At 45.2% G+C, this 20,377-nt stretch overlaps 1 protein-coding gene across 4 annotated transcripts in view; it reads left to right on the top strand.

Annotated features, from left to right (window-relative positions):
- RAI14 (retinoic acid induced 14) overlaps positions 1 to 20,377 on the top strand; it is a 409,994-nt gene that overhangs the window by 356,526 nt on the left and 33,091 nt on the right. For 3 of the 4 annotated variants that reach the window (XM_029579046.1, XM_029579038.1, XM_029579057.1), the window contains exons 11-14: positions 3,861 to 3,947; positions 4,784 to 4,870; positions 18,316 to 18,370; positions 19,043 to 19,161. In XM_029579046.1, the coding sequence (XP_029434906.1) occupies positions 3,861 to 3,947; positions 4,784 to 4,870; positions 18,316 to 18,370; positions 19,043 to 19,161 (348 nt within the window). The remainder of the gene's footprint in view (positions 1 to 3,860; positions 3,948 to 4,783; positions 4,871 to 18,315; positions 18,371 to 19,042; positions 19,162 to 20,377) is intronic. The other variant, XM_029579067.1, reaches the window with a different exon arrangement.

The following is a 20,377-nucleotide window of genomic DNA, read 5'->3' as shown; positions in this document are numbered from 1 at the left end:
TATCTTGGTGGGTGATCTTGATACAGACCAGGGCAGAGAGATTCTACCAGTGAGTCACATTTAGAAGTTACTCAAGTTCAGGCCCTGAGATGGACTATTCACTTGAAGGTGTGGTCTTACCTACAGGTTGTGGGATCAATGGTAGCCACATTGGACATAGTCCCCTGGGCGAGGGCATACATGCGGCTCCTTCAGTGTGCTTTGCTCCCTCCGTGAAATCTGCAATCGCAGGAGTACAGTGTGATACACCACTTGTGAGCATCCAGTTGCGGTGGTGGTTATGCGCATATCATCTTAAGAAGGGTATTTCCTTGGAGACACTGGACTGGGTAGTGCTCATGACAGATGTGAGCCTTCTGTGTTGGGGGGGCTCAATGTCAAGAGTTGGTGATGCAAGGACGGTGAAATGCCGAGGAGCATCAGTGGACCACCAATCGGTTGGAAGCACATGCAGTTGGACTGGCATGCTGGCAATTCGCCAAACAGCTGGAAGCTCAAGCGGTAAGGATAATGTCAGACAATGCCACAACAGTGGCCTATATCAATCATCAAGGTGAAACCAGAAGTCAATAGCTGTCGGTGGAGGTAGATGCACTCATGGTGTGGGTAGAACAACATCAGGACATATCCGCTTCCCACATTGCCGGGAAGGACAATGTACGCGCAGACTTCCTTAGCAGGCAGGTCTTGGACCCAGGAGTGTGGGAATTGGCAGATAAGGCCTTTCAATTCATAGTAACGTGCTGGGATCACCCATACCTGAATCTCCAACAACACAAAGGTATCACAGTTCTTCAGTCGCAGAAGGGATTTGAGAGGGCTGGGCATCGATTCTGTCGTACAGGTTTGGCCACAGAGCAAGCTGTTTCATGCCTTTCCACCATGACCAATGATAGGCAGAGTCATTCAGAAGATTGTGAGTCAGACCGAAACTGTACTTCTGGTGGCTCTGGATTGGCCCTGGAAGCAGTAGTGTGCCAATCTTCAGAGGCTACTGGTGGACAGTCCTCCCAACTACCACTCAGGATTTATTGCATCAGGGGCCCATACTGCATGATGATCCAGGTTGGTTTTGTCTTAGTTTGGCCTTTGAATGGCCAAACTGTAAAAGAGTTGCTGAAGCATGGTTATTCTTCTGCAGTGATTTCCACTTTGCTCCAGGCCAGGAAGTTTTCTACATCTCTAGATTGTTAGGGTATGGAGAGTGTTCGAGAGCTGGTGTGAGGAACAAGGTTCTCATCCTCCTTTTAAAATTCCACTGATATTGGAGTTTTTGCAGGAAGATTTGTTGAAGGCTTGGCCTTAAACACTCTGAAGGTGCAGATAGCAACTCTCCCTTGCTGTAGGAGGTGGGTCAATGGTGGACCCTTGTCATCCCATCCAGATGTGCCCAGGTTTTTGAAGGAAGTTAAACATCAATGTCCTCCCTTGCAGCTAGCAATGCCTTGAAAACAGTTTTTCCGGTAGCAATCTGTTTGGCACAGCAGATCTCAGAGCAGCAAGATTTTTTTGCTGTAAGCCATTTCTATGAATGACTCCAGGGGGTGGTAAGGCTTAGGACAGTACTTTCCTTTTTGCCAAAAGTGGTTTCAGAGTCTCATTTGAATCAGTCTGTTTCCCTGCCCAAGCTGAACAGGGACGGAGATGAGCGTTGCATGCCTTGGATTTCGAATGGCATCTGGTGCAGTACTTGAAGATTACTCACTCTTTCAGGACGTCTGATCAACTGTTTGTGTTCCATAGTGGAGATAAAGAAGGAGAACTGGCGACGCAGGCAACTATAGCCCTTTGGGTGAAAGAAGATGACATGGCCACCTATGTGATTGCAGATGTCCCATTACTTAGAGAAGTCAAGGCTCATTCCACTAGAGCTGAGGCAGTTTCATGGGGGGAGCTTCGGTTGTCATCTCCCATCGAAATTTGCTGAGCGGCTATGTGGTAATCCTTATACATTTTCTCTAAGCATTATCACTTGGACGTTAGGGCTCGGGAGGACACGACTTTCACATGTGCAGTGTTGATTGGACCACAGACTGCCTCCTGCCCTTTTTGAGAGTAGCTTTGGTACATTCCAGTAGTGTGGATTAGCCTGCCTGAGAGTAGGGGAAGGAGGAATTACTACTTAACCTGATAATCTCCTTTCCTCTAAGGAAGGCAGGCTAATCCACAACCCACTCTGGGTTGCCTACTTGTTTTTAGTTCATCTTTTATATTAGGATGATGAAGTGTGATATTTCTGTAATTCATTTGAAGGATAAGTGACATAACCAGCCCCTAAGATTAGTTGATAATGTTTTCTGCTGAGCTCAGTGTTTCCCAGTTGGTTGGAAGATTGAATGGTTGACTGTTAATAGTCTTGTTCAAATATAAGCAGTTTGTCCACAATGTAGCTTTTCTAGAGATACTGGTGGGCTGATGTCGGGGCAGGGCTATATGTCAGTGACATCAGCGAGTCAGCTGTACTCTGTCTGCTGGTAGGAGTGCATAATCCACTGGTGTTGATTGGTTCCTTAGGGGAAAGAAATTATCAGGTAAGTAGTAATTTCTCCTCCTTAATTGTGACTAAACTTAAATTATGCTGCAAGTGGAAGAACAAGGCACTTGTTCCATTTGTAGTGCTTATCAGCCAGGTCTGGATGCATTTCAGTGGTGACATCCGCCATACTATTTTGGGGCATAATAGCTTTGTAAAACAAGACTGATCAGGTCCAAACTTGGGGAAGGCGGAGCATAGGCCTGGCACCTGCCCTGTTAATGACCTTGATTCAATAATAGTGAGAATTTTCAATAGGGTCAAAGTTGAAAAGTGATGGCAACTCTATGTATAAATGTCACACCTTCTTTGTTTTATATGGTAGGTTCACCTAAGTTAAAAATTGTGCTTTTCGCCTCTCCTCCTCCTCCTTGTGCCTATAATCTTCTGTAGAATTCTTTTGATGTCGTATTTAATGGGTGTTCGGGGTTATGAGGAGAGGAAAGAGAGATACTGAAACCCTACAGATGGCCAGTTACTTAAATGAAAAAAGACCCTTTATTTTTCAAGCAGGGGGTCCCTTAGGAAAAATAATAGTAGCAAATCTTTAGATTTTCCATTTGCCACAAATAGAAAGATGCTGATGCTTTAAGCATCCTTTGAAAAAATTGTTGAAACATTTTATATGGCGATGCATAGTTAATTTTATAGCATTACTTTCTATGTCCATGGAAATGTACAAAAAAAAAAAAAAAAAGCCAATCCAAAGTCACTACCTCCCTCCTAATTAAAATAGGAAGATTACATAACCTGCTTGTGATGGTACAGTGAGCAGTGTAGGTAGAATTAGAACCTGCGTGTCTGGGCTTCATACAACTGCTCTCTAACCACTAGGCTACATGACCAGCCTCTATAAAAAGGTGCTGCCAGCATAAAAAAAAGCTTTGGCTGCATTACTGTTGAAGATAGGTCGAGAATACTGCTAGTACTTGCTAAGCCTTTACTAGCCTTCTCTTCTTGCTGAATCTGACACGTTTTGTTGTTTTTTATATTGATGCATGAATTGCAACAGAAAATTTCCAAATGCTCAAGCATGTGTAGAACCTCTTCATAGCAGCCACTGAGCTAAACAGAGCACAGAAATGCATGTGCTGTTCAGAGTTGCACTTGTGGTGGTGTGTGTGTGTGTGTGTGTGTGTGTGTGTGTGTGTGTATACACATGCATAAGGGGGAGTCAGTAAATAAGGTAGATTTAAACAGTTTTCTGCTTAAATTCCGTTTATTTATTGACTTCGCATATATAAGAAAAAGTAAAGAGAACAAATAAGCTCTGACTTTACTAACAAAACTAACAATCCTCCCATTTTCTGGCCTATGAAACTTTCAGCATGATCAAGTCAGTAAATTAAGCTCAGAGAGAAGCGGGACTCCCAAAAAACGCAAAGCTCCACCTCCTCCTTTCAGTCCTTCACAGGTAAAGAAATGGTTGAACGCCTTCATTGTATTAAGAGCTGGGGGTGAGAGAGATAAAAAGCACAGAACGCCAAGGAGGTAACTTTCAAAAGGCTTTACGCGTGTAAAAGTGTAACACAGCAATTTTCCAAAGCCTGTTTACGTATGTAAAGTCCATGTACGTGTGTAAAACTGTTTGAAAATTCAGTGAAATTTCACAGAAGTTATGTACGTAAAAGCAATTTTCAAAAGTCCATTTACACACACAAAATCCATTTATGTGCATAAAACCTTTTGAAAATGATCTCCAAAGTCTGTGAAACAGCCAGATTTGCTTTGACAGTGTTACTTTCTATATTGTCATATCATATGTCTCTAAGGATACACTGAGCTTAGGGCAACATCTCGAAAAAAAAGTGATTGAGTCACAGTTGTCCAGAGAACTGAGAGAAGACTGTCGTGACCTCAAACAGAACCAGAAAGGAATTTATTTTCATTTTATTTATATTTTTTGTGCATGTCAAATCTTAGTTGCTTAATAATTCATTTAGGGAGGGGGGGGGGGTTGTTTTGTTTTTAAATCCCAAGACCCAACTCCTTTAGTATTGTTTAAGTACAGGAGTTGAAAGCAGTCTGAGTAACATTTACTGACTGAACAGTTATAAACCATATCAGTTTGGCTGTATCACCTCATGACATTGTTGGTAAATCAGTTTTGCTTTTTGGCCCTGGCACCAAGGGGATTTTTGGGTACTTTTACAGATTAATGTAGTGTGTGCGCGTTTGTGTGTGTGTGTGTGTATATATATATATATATATATATATAATTATTTTTGTAATTGTAATTTTTTATTTCAGTTGAGTGATTTGTCATCTCCCCAGTCAGCAACATCTACTCCTCTGTCTGGAAAAGGAGAAAAGCTATTCTTTGAACAAACACAAACGGTATTTGCCTGGTTTTACTTGATTGTAGATTTACTAAGCTTTGGTTTAACCTCAGTTAAAAATCAACTTTTGTTGTTAAATTTGTGAGATAACTTGAAAGGGTAACCTAGCACAACAGCAAGTCTGTTGTAATCCTCATGGAAGTGGCTGGCAGCAGTAAGACTCCATACAGACTCTTACTCATAGCTGTTGAAGTTAGGAGCAAATCTTCATGTGAGTAAAATTTTGCAAATGCCTATTTGCTGCTGATGCCTAAGCCGATTTCAGACCTTTTGCCCTCCTGTTTGTTTGGATCTGGATTTGGAGCTGGAGTTCTTTGCCTTAGCAATTATTGCCCTGGCTCCCCCTATTCATTTTGGACTTTAAAAAAAAAACATTTTGCAAAACTGTTAATTACTTCATCTGTCAGTTGGGGGACTTTCTGGCTAAGATAAGAGGAGTTTAATGCCCACTGGAAGGAAGGAAACTTGATAGTCTTGTCCTCTAATAATATATTAGTAGAATATGAAAAATAATTTGTAAACCCAAATTTAATTTTCTAAAAACCCTGATTGTATTAAATTAATTAATAAAAGTAAAGTTTTAAGATAATTTGGGGAGAACCAATACAGCAGCTTATTGAATGGCCAGGTGCTCTGTAACCTGCTTAATCTGCCATTTTGCTTTATTTTGATTTTTAATTTCCTTTCATGGGAAAACAAAAGGGGAAGGTTAGGCTAATTCTCCTAGAGCCCCCAAACACTTCCCTAGTTTTGACAGAGCTTGATTCTGAAGCTTTTGCTTCATCAACCCACTTCTTCATCTAATGGGGTCTATGGTTGATGCTGACTGGACGTGGAGACATCACTGAATCCTGATGACCAGACTATTCCCTCCCTCTCTGTGAATCTCCAAATAAAAAGTTGATTTTGCTGCCATGCTTCCCAAGAGAGAAGGAGATGGAGTCCACTTTGGGAATGTTTTTTGATCTTGCGAGAAAAAGGAGGATTGCAGAATGAACATCGCTGCAGGCTGTGAAATGCCATGGAAGGACTAATGGAGTCTGTGAGAGTTACTGCTACTTCTGATGCTGCTGGAGCTCATGGGTCCTGTTCCTGGGATAAGTTCTGCTATTCCTTCTCTTGCAGTTACTGATGTCATTTCTAATCTGGTATCAAAATCCCCTGTGGTGAAGCCTTCAAGTATTACTTTGGAGAGCATTTGGACTGCTCTAGCTTCTGTAAAACAATCTATTCCTTCAATAGCACACATTACCACAGATGTTTACTTAAGGATGCAAGCTCAACAGACCAATTTTACCAACCAGATTGGGAGAATCGACAAGTTGGAGCAATGTACTACCCAGTTGTCATTTAAACAGGATAAAAATATGATGATTGTAGGATTATGAATTTAGAAAATAGTGCTAAACATCTGAACCTGCATGCATTGAATTTGTGTGTGGTTCCCTTATCGTGTTCCCCAGCCATATCTATACTCACTGGTAGGAGTTTATGATAGAGGCAGAGAGAAGGATCCCAAAGTGTAGGAGCAAGGACTGGAGATTGGGAATTGGAATGTGAACCCAGAGCAGGAGTTGAAGACTGCGACTGGAGTGGACCTGCAAGTCTAGAGACTGAAGATGCTTCCCTATATGGGGATAGGAAAATACCTGCAGTACCCGAATGTAATCCGCTTTGAAGTGCCTAAAGGGCAGTATATAAATTAAAATTTAAAAAATAAATAGTGGAGTTATGATTGGATTTGCAGGCCTTGGAGATTGGACTGGAACTGGATCCTTGAATTAGTGACTAGGACGGCAGTTCTGAGCAGAGACTGGAACTGAAGCTTGTCATTTGTTAGACTGGAATAAGACAAGAGGTGGAACTTCAGGCAGGTACTAGAACATGAACAGAACTAGAGCAGGGTGCTGTGGCTGGGAGCAAAGACTAGAACATGACCCTGACTGAAGCAGGATGCTGCAGCTTGGAGCTTGGCAGACAGGAACATGGTAGAACTGGAATAAGACTTGACAAACTGAAGACAAGTCAAGCCTAACTAGGCAGAGACTTGTTGGTGAGGGGGGGGGGGGTCTCAAGGCTAGAACAAGGTAGACTGGATATAAGTTAAGGCAACTGCACTAGGCAAACAGGGAATGGCTCACCTACACAGGAGAACTGGGGTAGCCTTCCGGTTGCTATGAGAAACTTCCTGTTTCCACCAACCCCTTTTAGCCTGACTTTAGACAATATTCTTACTTCAGAGGTGGAATTGCTGTCATAGCAATACGCCCACTCCAAGCTTAGGTTTGCTTGAACAGAATACGATTCTTGTATCCATATACAGGAGAAAACTGCAACAATCCTCATGCACCCAATGCAATAAAATTTTGAGCGCCAGAAACACTCATTTCTTCAATAGCTTGCCCCTTTTTTACACTGCTCCAATTTTATTATCATTTGAATACTTCATCAGGTGCACAGTGGATGTGGTTGCACGTATGTTTGGAAAACGGACACTCATACTGGCAGATTTTAAAAGCCCTACACGTGCCAAAGCCAGGAGATACGAATGTGTCTTGGGCCAGCGCACACCACGCATATTTTTAAGAAGCTCCTGTGTACGTGCGTATCTCACGGTTACGCGCACAAATAAAGTTCAAAAAAGGAGTGTGCGTTTCAGGGGAAGACCAAGAGATGTGTGCATAAATATGCATACAAGCTCGCGCCGGGGCTCCCCACCACACAACTTTACTTCTGCTATTGCTGGCATGTAAGTCAAAAAATAGAAAAATCAGGGCTAGTCAGTGGGGTTTTAAAGATCGGATCTAATAGGGGAGAAGGGAGCCTTTAAAACTAGGGTGGGTTAGGAAATTCTATCTCTACACTGGGTTGCTGTAGTTACACGATGTTAGGTTCCATATTAGGAGCTACCACCCAGGAAAAAGATCTAGGCATCATAGTGGATAATACTTTAAAATCGTCGGCTCAGTGTGCTGCAGCAGTCAAAAAAGCAAACAGAATGTTAGGAATTATTAGGAAGGGAATGGTTAATAAAATGGAAAATGTCATAATGCCTTTATATCGCTCCATGGTGAGACTGCACCTGGAATACTGTGTACAATTCTGGTTGCCGCATCTCAAAAAAGATATAGTTGCGATGGAGAAGGTACAAAGAAGGGCAACCAAAATGATAAAGGGGATGGAACAGCTCCTGTATGAGGAAAGGCAGAAGAGGTTAGGGCTGTTCAGCTTGGAGAAGAGATGGCTGAGGGGAGATATGATAGAGGTTTTTAAGATTATGAGAGGTCTTGAACGAGTAGATGTGAAATGGTTATTTACACTTTCGAATAATAGAAGGACTAGAGGGCATTCCATGAAATTAGCAAGTAGCACATTTAAGACTAATCAGAGAAAATTCTTTTTCACTCAACACACAATAAAGCTCTGGAATTTGTTGCCAGAGGATGTGGTTAGTGCAGTTAGTATAGCTGGGTTCAAAAAAGGTTTGGATAAGTTCTTGGAGGAGAAATCCATTAACGACTATTAATCAAATTTACTTAGGGAATAGCCACTGCTATTAATTGCATCAGTGGCATGGGATCTTCTTAGTGTTTGGGTAATTGCCAGGTTCTTGTGGCCTGGTTTGGCCTCTGTTGGAGATGGGATGCTGAGCTTGATGGACCCTTGGTCTGACCCAGCATGGCAATTTCTTATGTTCTTATGTTCATCAGATCCAGAATATCTTTTTTTTGTATGGTGAGCTGTATGGGTAATGCCCTATTTCCTGGCATGTAGCCAGATGGACTCAGAACGAATGGGATAGTATCCGCGTGCTAGCAGTTGGAGACGGATCTGACGTCAGCACGGGGTATATATATCCCCACAGGAAGCGTAGCAACTTAGTAATTTCAGTCTCCAAAGCAGTTTGGAGAGCCTGCACGCTTGCTGAGCGTGTTTTCCAAATCTACTTTTTCTTTTCTTTTTCTACTTTTACAACATCGAGCCCCACACTCCTGCGGTGATACCCTAAGGTCCCTCCCCCAGTAGAGTTTCCCGGGGTGATCACCCCGGAGGTGTAAGTCCTCGGTTCGGTGGCCGAATCGCGGCAGGGACACAGCCCCCGGGCGAGGTTCGGGTGAGGCTTTCGAGGCGCCTCGGTCCCGGCATGGACGAGGCAGCGGGTGCATATCCTCAAACGCAGCGGTGAAGGTACTTGCCCTCTCCCCCCGCAGCCGGAGACTGCCCGGGTTCCAGCCGGGAAGCGCCGTGGATCAGATAAGGCGTACATCTCTTATTTCTGGTCTCCGAGGAACAGAGGATTGGCGGCGTGGCACGCCGTGGAGGACGCCATTTTGTGGGCCTTGTTCAGGTATTGAGTGCCCGTAATAGGCGCGGCTCTATTCCTCCTTGTGCATATATTGCCTTATTGCTGAGAACATATTGAATGCCACTGAGCGTGTATTGCTAACCGCCTGTTGCTGAGAGCATATTTGAATGCCATTAAGCGTGTATTGCTAACTGCTTATTGCTGAGAGCCTATTGAATGTCATTGAGCGTGTATCACTAACCGCTTATTGCTGAGAGCCTATTGAATGTCATTGAGCGTGTATCGCTAACCGCTTACTGCTGTGAGCCTATTGAATGCCATTGAGCGTGTATCGCTAACCGCTTACTGCTGTGAGCCTATTGAATGCCATTGAGCGTGTATCGCTAACCGCTTATTGCTGAGAGCCTATTGAAAGCCATAGAGCCTATATTGCTAACTGCATATTGCTGAGTGCATATTGCATACAATTGAGCGGTTTTTATGGCCGCCTATTGCTGAGAACATATTATTATTGTGCGCCTGTTGTATTAAGCGCATATTGCTGCCGCATATTATTATTATTGTGCGCCTGTTCTGTTAAGCATTCAGCGCATATTTTTCAATGGATCAGAACGCCGCAGCGTCTTCAGCGGCGGTGCCGCCTGCCTCAGGCATTAAAGCCCTTGGCCTCTGCTCTGCATGCCAGCTTAGAGCCACGCACAGCGAAGAGCCAGACTCCCTATGTGCCCAATGTGAGGAGGCCGTGGGACCCTCGGGCCAGTACCGGTCTCAGCCACGATTTGCTGACAGTTCCCCAGGGGCTACCCCGGATTTAGCGGGCAGTCTCGACCAATCGGGAATCCCGGGGGATATTGTACCCCGGCGATTAGAGGCTGCTTCAATTTCCTGGGTGGATATCTTTAAGGGGATTCATGCCTTTGTACAGATGCAAACTGCTTCCCGTCCAGGCCCTGCTGTTCCCGCTGTTCCTGTCGTTCCTGCGGTGGCTGCGACTGCGGCGGCGGCTGCCCCTATGGATCCTGTTCCTGGACCCTCATGCCCTTATCGTGAGCAGGACCTCCCGCCGCTGGACAGTCCGGATCAATCAGACCAGGAGGTTTCGCCGGACGAGTCCGAACTTCCGGACGAGGGGGAACTTCCCCCAGGGATTGAGCCATACAGAACCATGAGGCGGTTCTTCCCTAAGGAGGATCTCTCCGACCTGGTGTCTCAGTGTCTGGCGGAGTTGGATATTACAGGTCCCAGCACTACGGTACCTTCTGCACAGAACCCCCTGCTGGAAGGTCTTCGTCCTACAGCCCGCCATTTTCCATTCTTGCAAGCGGCACAACAACTGATAGATTTAGAATGGGCGGCACCAGCGGCCGCATTCAAAGGGGGCCGGGCCCTGACGGGCATGTACCCATTAGCACTGGCTATCCAGGACCTGCTGGCGTGCCCTCAGGTGGACGCCTTGATTAGCGCTGTGGTCAAGCGCACTACCATTCCAGTTGAAGGGGGGACGGCCCTCAAGGAGCCTCATGACTGGCGACTGGAAGCCATTCTGAAACAGACCTTTGACGTGGCGGCTCTATCTTTGCGGATCGCGACCTGCTGCACAGTGGTGACGCGTGCCTGTTTGTCACAGGTTAGGAACAACGCTCCAGCAGCTGACATGGAGTCCGCTTTTTCGTTCCTCACGGATGCTGCATCAGACCTGGTCCGGACAACAGCTAAGGGGATTTCATCCTCTGTAGTCGCCAGGAGGCAGCTCTGGCTCCGGAGATGGTCAGCTGATGCGCCTTCAAAGACACGCCTCACCAGATTGCCCTTTAAGGGCTCTTTCCTATTTGGCAGCGACCTTGATAAACTGGCCAGTACATGGGGTGCCTCTCCAGTGCCTAGACTGCCAGAAGATCGGTTCAGAAGGGGCCAGCGCGCCTTTCCAAGGCCCTCCAGGGGCAGGAGTTCACAGCGCTTTGTTCATTACAGGGGTCACTACCAGGCACCACGTCCTCAGGCCAGGAATCAGTCTTTTCGGACCAAGCAGCGCAAGAGGGGAGCAGGCCCGGGCTCGGGTCCCAGCCGCGCCTCACAATGAGAATCCACCGATTCATCTGGGTGACGGAGCCATAGGGGGCGGTTTAACCCTCTTCTACCCCAGATGGGTCGAGATCACGTCAGACCAGTGGGTCCTCGCCATTATCCGGGAGGGATATTATCTGGACTTTCATCATCTCCCTCCGGACAAGTTTGTGGAATCTTCATGTCCCAGAAACAAGAAGGCCGCATTGGAAGCTACCCTGGCGAGGCTCCTGTCCTTGAAAGCCATCATCCCAGTACCTGCCTGGGAAGTGAATTCTGGACACTATTCCATTTATTTCATGGTACTCAAGAAAGGGGGCACCTTTCGGCCTGTGCTGGACCTCAAGTCAGTCAATCACTACTTACGGGTACCGAGGTTTCGCATGGAAACTCTGCGCTCCGTCAAGGCTGCAGTACAGCCAGGAGAATTCCTCACGGCGTTAGACCTGTCAGAGGCATACCTGCATATCCCGATCCATCCGGATCATCAGCGCTACCTACGCTTCAAGGTTCTAGGCCGCCACTTCCAGTTTCGGGCTCTGCCCTTCGGGTTGGCCACGTCACCACGGACATTCACCAAGGTGGTCGTAGTGGTAGCAGCGGCACTCAGGCGGGAAGGAATTCTGGTCCATCCCTACCTAGACGACTGGCTGATCAGGGTGAAGTCTCGAGAGGAGAGCCTTCGGACAACCGACAGAGTGATCACCCTTCTGGAAAGCTTGGGCTGGGTAATCAACCTCAGCAAGAGCTGCCTACAGCCTTCCCAGTCTCTGGAATACCTGGGAGTACAGTTCGACACCCGGGCGGACACAGTCGGTCTCACTACCAAGAGAAAGTTGAAACTTCAGCAGCGTATCCAGTATTTGATGGGAGCCAGTCGGCCCATAGCCTGGGATTATCTGCAGGATCTTGGTCTCATGGCATCCACCCTGGAAGTGGTGCCTTGGGCGAAGGCCCATATGAGACCTCTACAACACTCCCTGCTCTCTCGCTGGAGCCCCCGTCTACGGAACTATTCCACGCGCCTGCATCTGCCAGCCAGAGTGCGGACCCAGTTGCGGTGGTGGTTGCAGTCCAACCACATGAGCAGGGGGTCGAAGATGTCATCACCCATGTGGACCTTGCTCACCACAGATGCCAGCCTGAGCGGCTGGGGAGCACACTGCGAAGAACTCACCGCACAAGGGCGGTGGAACAGAGAAGAGTCAGCGTGGAACATCAACCGTCTAGAGGCCCGGGCAGTCCGATTGGCATGCCTTCGATTTGCTCACAGACTGAAGAACAGAGCAGTCAGAGTGATGTCCGACAACGTCACCACGGTGGCATACATCAACCATCAGGGCGGAACCAGAAGCCGACAAGTATCTCTGGAAATCGCCCCACTGATGGCTTGTGCAGAGGCGAATCTTCAGGACATTTCCGCCATCCACATTGCCGGGAAGGACAATACCACGGCAGACTTCCTCAGCAGAGAACGTCTAAATCCGGGAGAGTGGCAGCTGTCACCCACAGCCTTCCAGATGATTGTGGATCACTGGGGGATTCCGGACATGGATTTACTGGCGGACAGGTCCAATGCTCAAGTACCCAGATACTTCAGCCGCAAGCGCGACCCGTTCTCACACGGAATCGATGCCCTGGTCCAGCCGTGGCCTCCAGGGACTCTGCTATACGCCTTTCCTCCGTGGCCTCTGCTGGGCGCCATCATCCACAAGATTCAGAATCACCGGGGCCTAGTGGCACCAGACTGGCCAAGAAGACCCTGGTACACAGACATGAGAAGACTACTGGCAGGGGAGCCTCTTCCCCTGCCTCCTCTCCGGGACCACCTACGTCAATGTCCCATCCTCCACGAGGATCCAGCTCAATTCTCTCTTACGGTCTGGCCATTGAGAGGGCTAGACTGAAGAAAAGGGGTTACTCAGAGCCCGTGATAGGTACAGTCCTCCGAGCTCGTAAGTTTTCCATGTCCCTCACCTACGTAAGGATCTGGAGGGTATTTGAAGCATGGTGCGACACTCACGGCACCAATCCACATGCGGCCACAATCCCTATTGTGTTGGATTTCCTGCAGGATGGACTTCAGAAGGGTCTCTCCCTCAGCTCCATCAAAGTTCAGGTGGCTGCGCTGTCTTGCTATGGTCCCAGGAGGGATGGCAAGACCATCGCCAAGCACCCAGATGTTTCTCGCTTCCTGCAAGGAGTCAAGCATATTCGTCCGCCTGTGCCCTTATGGAACCTCAATCTTGTTTTGGATTTCCTCGCGGGATCCACCTTCAGACCCCTTCGGGGACTGTCTCTCCGTTCTCTAACCTTGAAAATGGTGTTCCTATTGGCAGTATGTTCAGCACGCCGCATCTCAGAGCTACAAGCACTGTCCTGCCGTGATCCCTTTCTCAGAATCACTCCTGAGGCTATCCATCTTCGTACGGTTCCTTCCTTTCTACCAAAAGTGGTTTCACAGTTTCATCTTAACCAAACCATATCCTTGCCTACCACGGCGGGTTTGAAGAAATCTGAAGAAGGGCGTTTATTACGCCATCTCAACATTGGCAGATTGCTGCCCAGATATCTGGAAGTGACACAAGAACTACGAAAGACGGACCATCTGTTCGTCCTGCACAGCAGGAAGAAGCAAGGTGAAGCGGCCTCGCGGCCCCACCATCGCCCGCTGGATTAAAAGAAGTTATCAGAGCAGCTTACGTGGAGGCTGGGAAGTCTCCGCCTCTACAAGTCAAGGCTCATTCTACTAGAGCACAAGCAGCATCCTGGGCGGAATCCAGGATGCTGTCGCCTGCAGAAATATGTAAAGCGGCGACATGGTCCTCCCTCCATACCTTCTCCAGGTTCTACCGTCTGGATGTCCAGGCTAGGGAGGACTCAGCATTTGCGAGGGCGGTCCTACATGGTCCTCAGGCAGCCTCCCCGCCCAGGCTGTGAGTAAAGCTTTTGTACATCCCATTCGTTCTGAGTCCATCTGGCTACACGCCAGGAAATGTTGAGATTACTTACCTGATAATCTCCTTTTCCTTAGTGTAGACAGATGGACTCAGCATCCCGCCCAGCTGCCTGTGTACATGGGTTTCACAGATTCAAGGTAGGCCATGTCATTTGTTTACATAAGAGCGTACACTATACCAGGTGTTAACGCCTTCCGGTTGTGAATGCTGGCGGTCTCCAGCTACTGTCAATCGGTCAGGGGAATCCTGTTTCACTTTTCACTGAGCGTCAGTACACACATCCATAACAGCTTTTGCAAGGAAGATTCCTAAGTTGCTACGCTTCCTGTGGGGATATATATACCCCGTGCTGACGTCAGATCCATCTCCAGCTGCTAGCACGCAGATACTATCCCATTCGTTCTGAGTCCATCTGTCTACACTAAGGAAAAGGAGATTATCAGGTAAGTAATCTCAACAGTTCTGCTCTGCACCCATTTTTGGGGGTTCCTGAGGATGCAGAATGTATATTTACATTTTGCCCCATGACTCACATGTTCAGTGTCATGCATGTGAGAACCATCTGCCAGGTGTGACCCGGCCGAAAAAAGGTTGAGAACCACTGCACTAGAGGGCACGCCATGAAGTTAACATGTGGCACATTTAAAACTAATCGGAGAAAGTTCTTTTTCACTCAACGCACAATTAAACTCTTGAATTTGTTGCCAGAGGATGTGGTTAGTACAGTTAGTGTAGCTGGGTTCAAAAAAGGATGGGATAAGTTCTTGGAGAAGTCCATTACCTGCTATTAATTAAGTTGACTTAGAAAATAGCCACTGCTATTACTAGCAACAGTAACATGGTATAGACTTAGTTTTTGGGTACTTGCCAGGTTATTATGGCCTGGATTGGCCACTGTTGGAAACAGGATGCTGGGCTTGATGGGGACCCTTGGTCTGACCCAGTATGGTATGTTCTTATGCATAAACTGGCTAGCAAATATGCATGTAAGTTATCCCAATTTTTAAAGTGTACTTACAAATATGTCTGCTTTAAAAATTATCCCAGCAAACCTATGCCCACATAATTATATCTGCTTCATCATGTGTGGAGTTTTGCCAAGAGTATTTATGAGCATACTTTTTAAAAATAGAATGGGCACAAGTCCCAACTGCACCCAGATTTCACCCCTTGGTACATCCCTCCCCTATGCGCATAAAAGTATGTATATATAGCAGTGTGTGCACGAAATTTTACGTATGTATTAGTTGCAAAGTTTTCTAAAGACCCTTTTCTGCATATAAAGCATTAATTTTCAAAGAGAACCCCTTTGAGACAGATACTGTACTTTGCAAAAGTATTCGACCCTCTAAAATGTCAGCAGATTCTGTGGATTATAAATGACACACAGATTGTTGCAGACAGTATATTTATTGCAGACCAGTATACTCTTTAAATAACTTTTCAAAGTTGCAATTCATTATTTCTCTGTATTTTATTTTTAAATAATATTAAAAACTGAAAAATGCTGCTTGCATTAGTATTCAACCCCTTCAAATTAGTACTTGGTAGTACCACCTTTTCCTGCAATAACAGCTTTGTCTGTTGGGGTTTCTACCTGCTTTGCATACTGTTTGGGAATTTTTGCCCATTCTTCCTGGCAGATTTGCTCCAGGTTGTTCAGGTTGGTTGAATGACTCTTATGGACTGCAATTTTCAAATAGTGCTACAGCTTCTCAATTGGATTGAGATCTGGACTTTGACTTGGCCATTGTAGAACATTCACCTTTTTGTTTTTCAACCACTCCTGTGCTGCTTTGGCCTCGTGCTTGGGATCATTGTCCTGCTGAAAAGTGAATTTTCTCCCAAATTTGTTTTTTAGGAGACTGTAGCAGGTTGTCTTGTAGTATCTCCCTGTATATTGCACCATTCATCTGTCCTTCAATTTTAACAAGATGCCCAGTCCCCGCCGAGGCAAAGCAACTGCACAGCATGATGCTGTCACCCCCCATACATTACTGTTGGGATGGTGTTTGCTGAGTAATGGGCAGGGTTAGGTTTGTGCCACACATAGCATTTTGAATTTTGGCCAAAAAGCTCCATTTTTGTCTCATTTGACCACAAAACCTTATCCCACATTTTAGCTGGGTCTTTCTAATGCTTTCTGGCAAACGCCAAATGTGCTTTGATGTGGTTTTTTTCTAGCCACTCTCCCATGTAGGACAATTGTACAGGTCCTTGGTGAGGCCTCACCTGGAGTACTGTGTTCAGTTCTGGAGACCGTATCTACAAAGAGACAAGGACAAGATGGAGGCGGTACAGAGAAGGGCGACCAGGAAGGTGGAGGGTCTTCATCGGATGACATACGAGGAGAGATTGAACAATCTAAATATGTACTCCCTGGAGGAAAGGAGGAGCAGGGGTGATATGATTCAGACTTTCAGATACTTGAAAAACTTTAATGATCCAAAGACAACGACAAACCTTTTCCGTCAGAAAAAAATCAGCAGAACCAGAGGTCACGAGCTGAGGCTCCAGGAGGAAGACTAAGAACCAATGTCAGGAAGTATTTCTTCACGGAAAGGGTGGTGGATGCCTGGAATGCCCTTCCGGAGGAAGTGGTAAAGTCTAAAACTGTGAACGACTTCAAAGGGGCGTAGGATAAACACTGTGGATCCATCAAGTCTAGAGGGCGTGAATAAAGAGGAGGCATTCAAACACTGCACGGAGCGGCAGTAGCCACAGAGGCATTCAAACACTGCACAGAGCGGCAGTAGCCACAGAGGCATTCACGGAGCGGGATGCCAGTGGCCAGCAGTTGGTGTTCCACCTTCACGGAGTGGAAGGATGGAGGGCTGCTATCTCCAAAAAAACCCAAAAAAACAAACAAAAAAATAAAAACAGGGGTGGGTAAGAGTATGGGGTAAGGGTGTGGCCTGCTTGTTACAGCAGTTGCTACCCCTAATTGAGCTGGACGTTCACTTGGATGCAGATACGGCGCTGCTCTCTAAATTGGTGGTGGGGTGGAGGGGAATTAGGGCTGGAGGGTATTGGAAGCCAATAGTAACAGGTGGGAGAGAAAAAAAAGGGGGAAAAATGGATAAAGTGCGTAGCTTGCTGGGCAGACTAGATGGGCCGTTTGGTCTTCTTCTGCCATCATTTCTATGTTTCTATGTTTCATTTCTATAATTGTATGGAGAGGTCTTGATATGGTTGACTGGTGCACCTCCACTCCAGTCTCAGCCACTGAACTCTGAAGCTCCTTCAAAGTGATTGTTGGCCTCTCTGTGGCTTCCCTCACAAGCCTCCTCCCAGCTCTGATGCTGAGTTTTGAGGGACGGCCTTGTCTAGACAGTGTCTGGGTGGTATGATGCAGCTTCTGTTTCCTCATAATTGATCCAACAGTGCTCACTGGGATATCCAAGCACTTAAATATTATTTTGTAGCCTTTTCCTATCTTGTGCATGTATATAACTTTATCTTTAATTTCTTTAAAATGCTATTTGGTTTTCATTTTCACAGCTTTCCTTCAGATTCACAATTTTGACCAATGGTACTGGAATTAGGGGGTCCTTTATCAAGAAAAGCTGACCTTTTTTAATGATTCACAGGTAGAAGCCAATTGTTAGGGCAATATCTTTCATCTGTGTAAACTTTGGAGCTTCCATAGCACAAGGATTGAATACTTACACAAGCATTATTTTTCAGTTTTTAATTTTATTTTACAAAAATGAAGAGAAATAATGAATTGTGACTTTGAAATTTTACTTTTAAGAGCATACTGGTTTGCAATAAAAATATTGTCAGGAACAATTTGTGTAATTGTCATTTGTAATCCACACAAATCTGCTGAGAGTCAAATACTTTTGCAAGCCACCTTGTCTGCCAATGTACTAATCATGCAAAATAATATTCATATGTCAATCAAATACTTGTTTTCATAGACAAAGAGGTTATTTTCCATATTAGTTTTAGCTAATTGTGAAAATTTTGCAGTATTTCCTTTTTTTATAGTATATTTTTCCGTTCAGCTTTTGAGCCTGCTGTAAATCTTCTAATATTGTTCTTTGCTTCTTGAATATATAGAACCATGAACAATGGAATTGGTTTTCCTTTTATATTTTGTTTCAACAGGAGGAGAGCAGTTGCTTACAACAAGATATTAAGAACAGGCTGAGTGATTGTACAGGTAAAGTTAAATGTGGGAGATGCCAAGTGGAGAAATGAGGGGCCAAGTGGGGGGGGGGGGGGGGAGGGAAGGGAGAGAAAGAGAGAGACTAATAAATCGAGGTGGGGGTTTAGGGGCCAGTTTCACATGTAGAGTGAGATGTACGAACAGCACAGTACTCCTTGGTGAAGATTTGATGTCATTTGGAGTGAGGAAAGCCTCACAAAGATGAAATTTCTACTATGTTCTCTCACATCAAACTAAGGTGAGATAACCTAGTTCAAAATTTCATCTTTGTGAGGCTTTCTTCGCTCCAAATGACATCAAATCTTCACCAAGGAGTACTGTGCTGTTTGTACATCTCACTCTACATTCCAAACTGGCCCCTACACCTCACCTCGACCTGATTAGATGGCCCTCCTGCTATAGAGATATATAAATATATGCACACAGGCCCTCCCCAGAGGCGCTCTCTCTCATATTAATATGTCAAATTTCGAGCAGCTGTTCCTAAAAATAGATGCAAGCAAATGCTCAATAAATACATTTTAATACTGATATTTTGTGATTTCATGAGCAAAAGACCATGAATTGATGTTGAGATTATATAGCTATCTATATAGATAGATATTTGATAATTGGCAGCCATAGAAAAGGGAGTGGTTTAACTATCTGGGTCTGTCTCTCTGGAAGGTGCTGATAGCTTACTGGACATGAGCTCTGAATCTGAACAGCAAGATGTGCTTTCATTGCTGCAAGCAAAAATCGCAGCTCTTACGGCATACAATAAAGAGCTGCAAGATAAATTGCAGGTATGCATAATTAAAACTTTGTTCTTGAGCAGAATACTGTAAGCAAGGTTGATCTTGTTATAGTGACTCATAGATATGAGCATGAATACTGATAGTCTGAGTTTTCCAAAAAGCTAATCAAAATCTCTTGTGCATTATTGACATGAAATCAAAAAGAGTGGCTCTTGGTATCTTTGAAATATATATACATTTTATTTCTCTGCTGCCTCCCTCCATCACAACAAACCCTTCTGTTTTTAATAGAGTCTGGTATACTATATGTCCATGACATTACTAGCCTTTATAGAGCAATACATGTTATGTATATGGGGGTAATTTTCAAAGCCATATATATGCGTAAAATTTCTTTTTGAAAATTACCCAGGGGTTGTATGTGCAGAAGCCATTTTGTGTGTACTTTTAAATGTATTACAAAAAAGCATTCCTGAGAGAAGAGTTGGGGGCGGAGAAATCATTTACACACATGCTTCATATTTTTGAAAGTATGCACGTAAATGCCCATGCAGTCCTGCTAATTTTCAAAGTGGACTTTCCAGCATAAGTCTGAATTGAAACTTAGAGCTGAAGAAACTTCATGTGAGCTTCAGCCCTTCACTGGCTGTTATAAAATTGGGCTCATAAAAGGATAACTTTCTAAGAGCCTAATTAAGGCCGTAGTTCATGTGTAGAAAGTGCACATGAACTTCAGCCCCAATTTTCAAAAGCAGACTTAAGTATATAAGACTACTTTGAAAATTAGTGGGTATATGTAGAACCTTGCATGACATGCACACACAGGCGCATGCTTGCTTGGGAGCAGCTGTAAACATGTATGTGTACATTTATGTGCTAGGATAGTAACTTTGATACTGGCACACGGGTGCACATGTACACGCATATGCCAACTCGCACCAAAGGATGCAGACATTTTGTAACATACGAGCATTTAGTATAAAATATGCTGTACGCATGTACATGTGCGCACAGTTTTATATGGATGCACGCAAATGTCTCTACCGCGCAAGTGTGGGGATTTTAGTAGATGTGCGCCGACACAATTACCAGTTTCCCCAGTTCGCCCAGGTAAGGGATATGACTTCCTAACCAGTCTATTTATTTATTTTTTATTTATTTAAAGTCTCTTCTATACCGTTCGCACATCGCATCGGTTCACAAAAAAACAAGAACTTTTAGGCAGAGCCCTTACATAAAACAGAAAATATACAGGTAACTATAG

This window comes from Rhinatrema bivittatum, chromosome 1 (genome assembly GCF_901001135.1).
Source record: "Rhinatrema bivittatum chromosome 1, aRhiBiv1.1, whole genome shotgun sequence".
NCBI classification, from domain to species: domain Eukaryota; kingdom Metazoa; phylum Chordata; class Amphibia; order Gymnophiona; family Rhinatrematidae; genus Rhinatrema; species Rhinatrema bivittatum.
The sequence above is the reverse complement of the archived record's forward strand: the minus strand, read 5'-3'. Positions and strand labels throughout refer to the sequence as shown.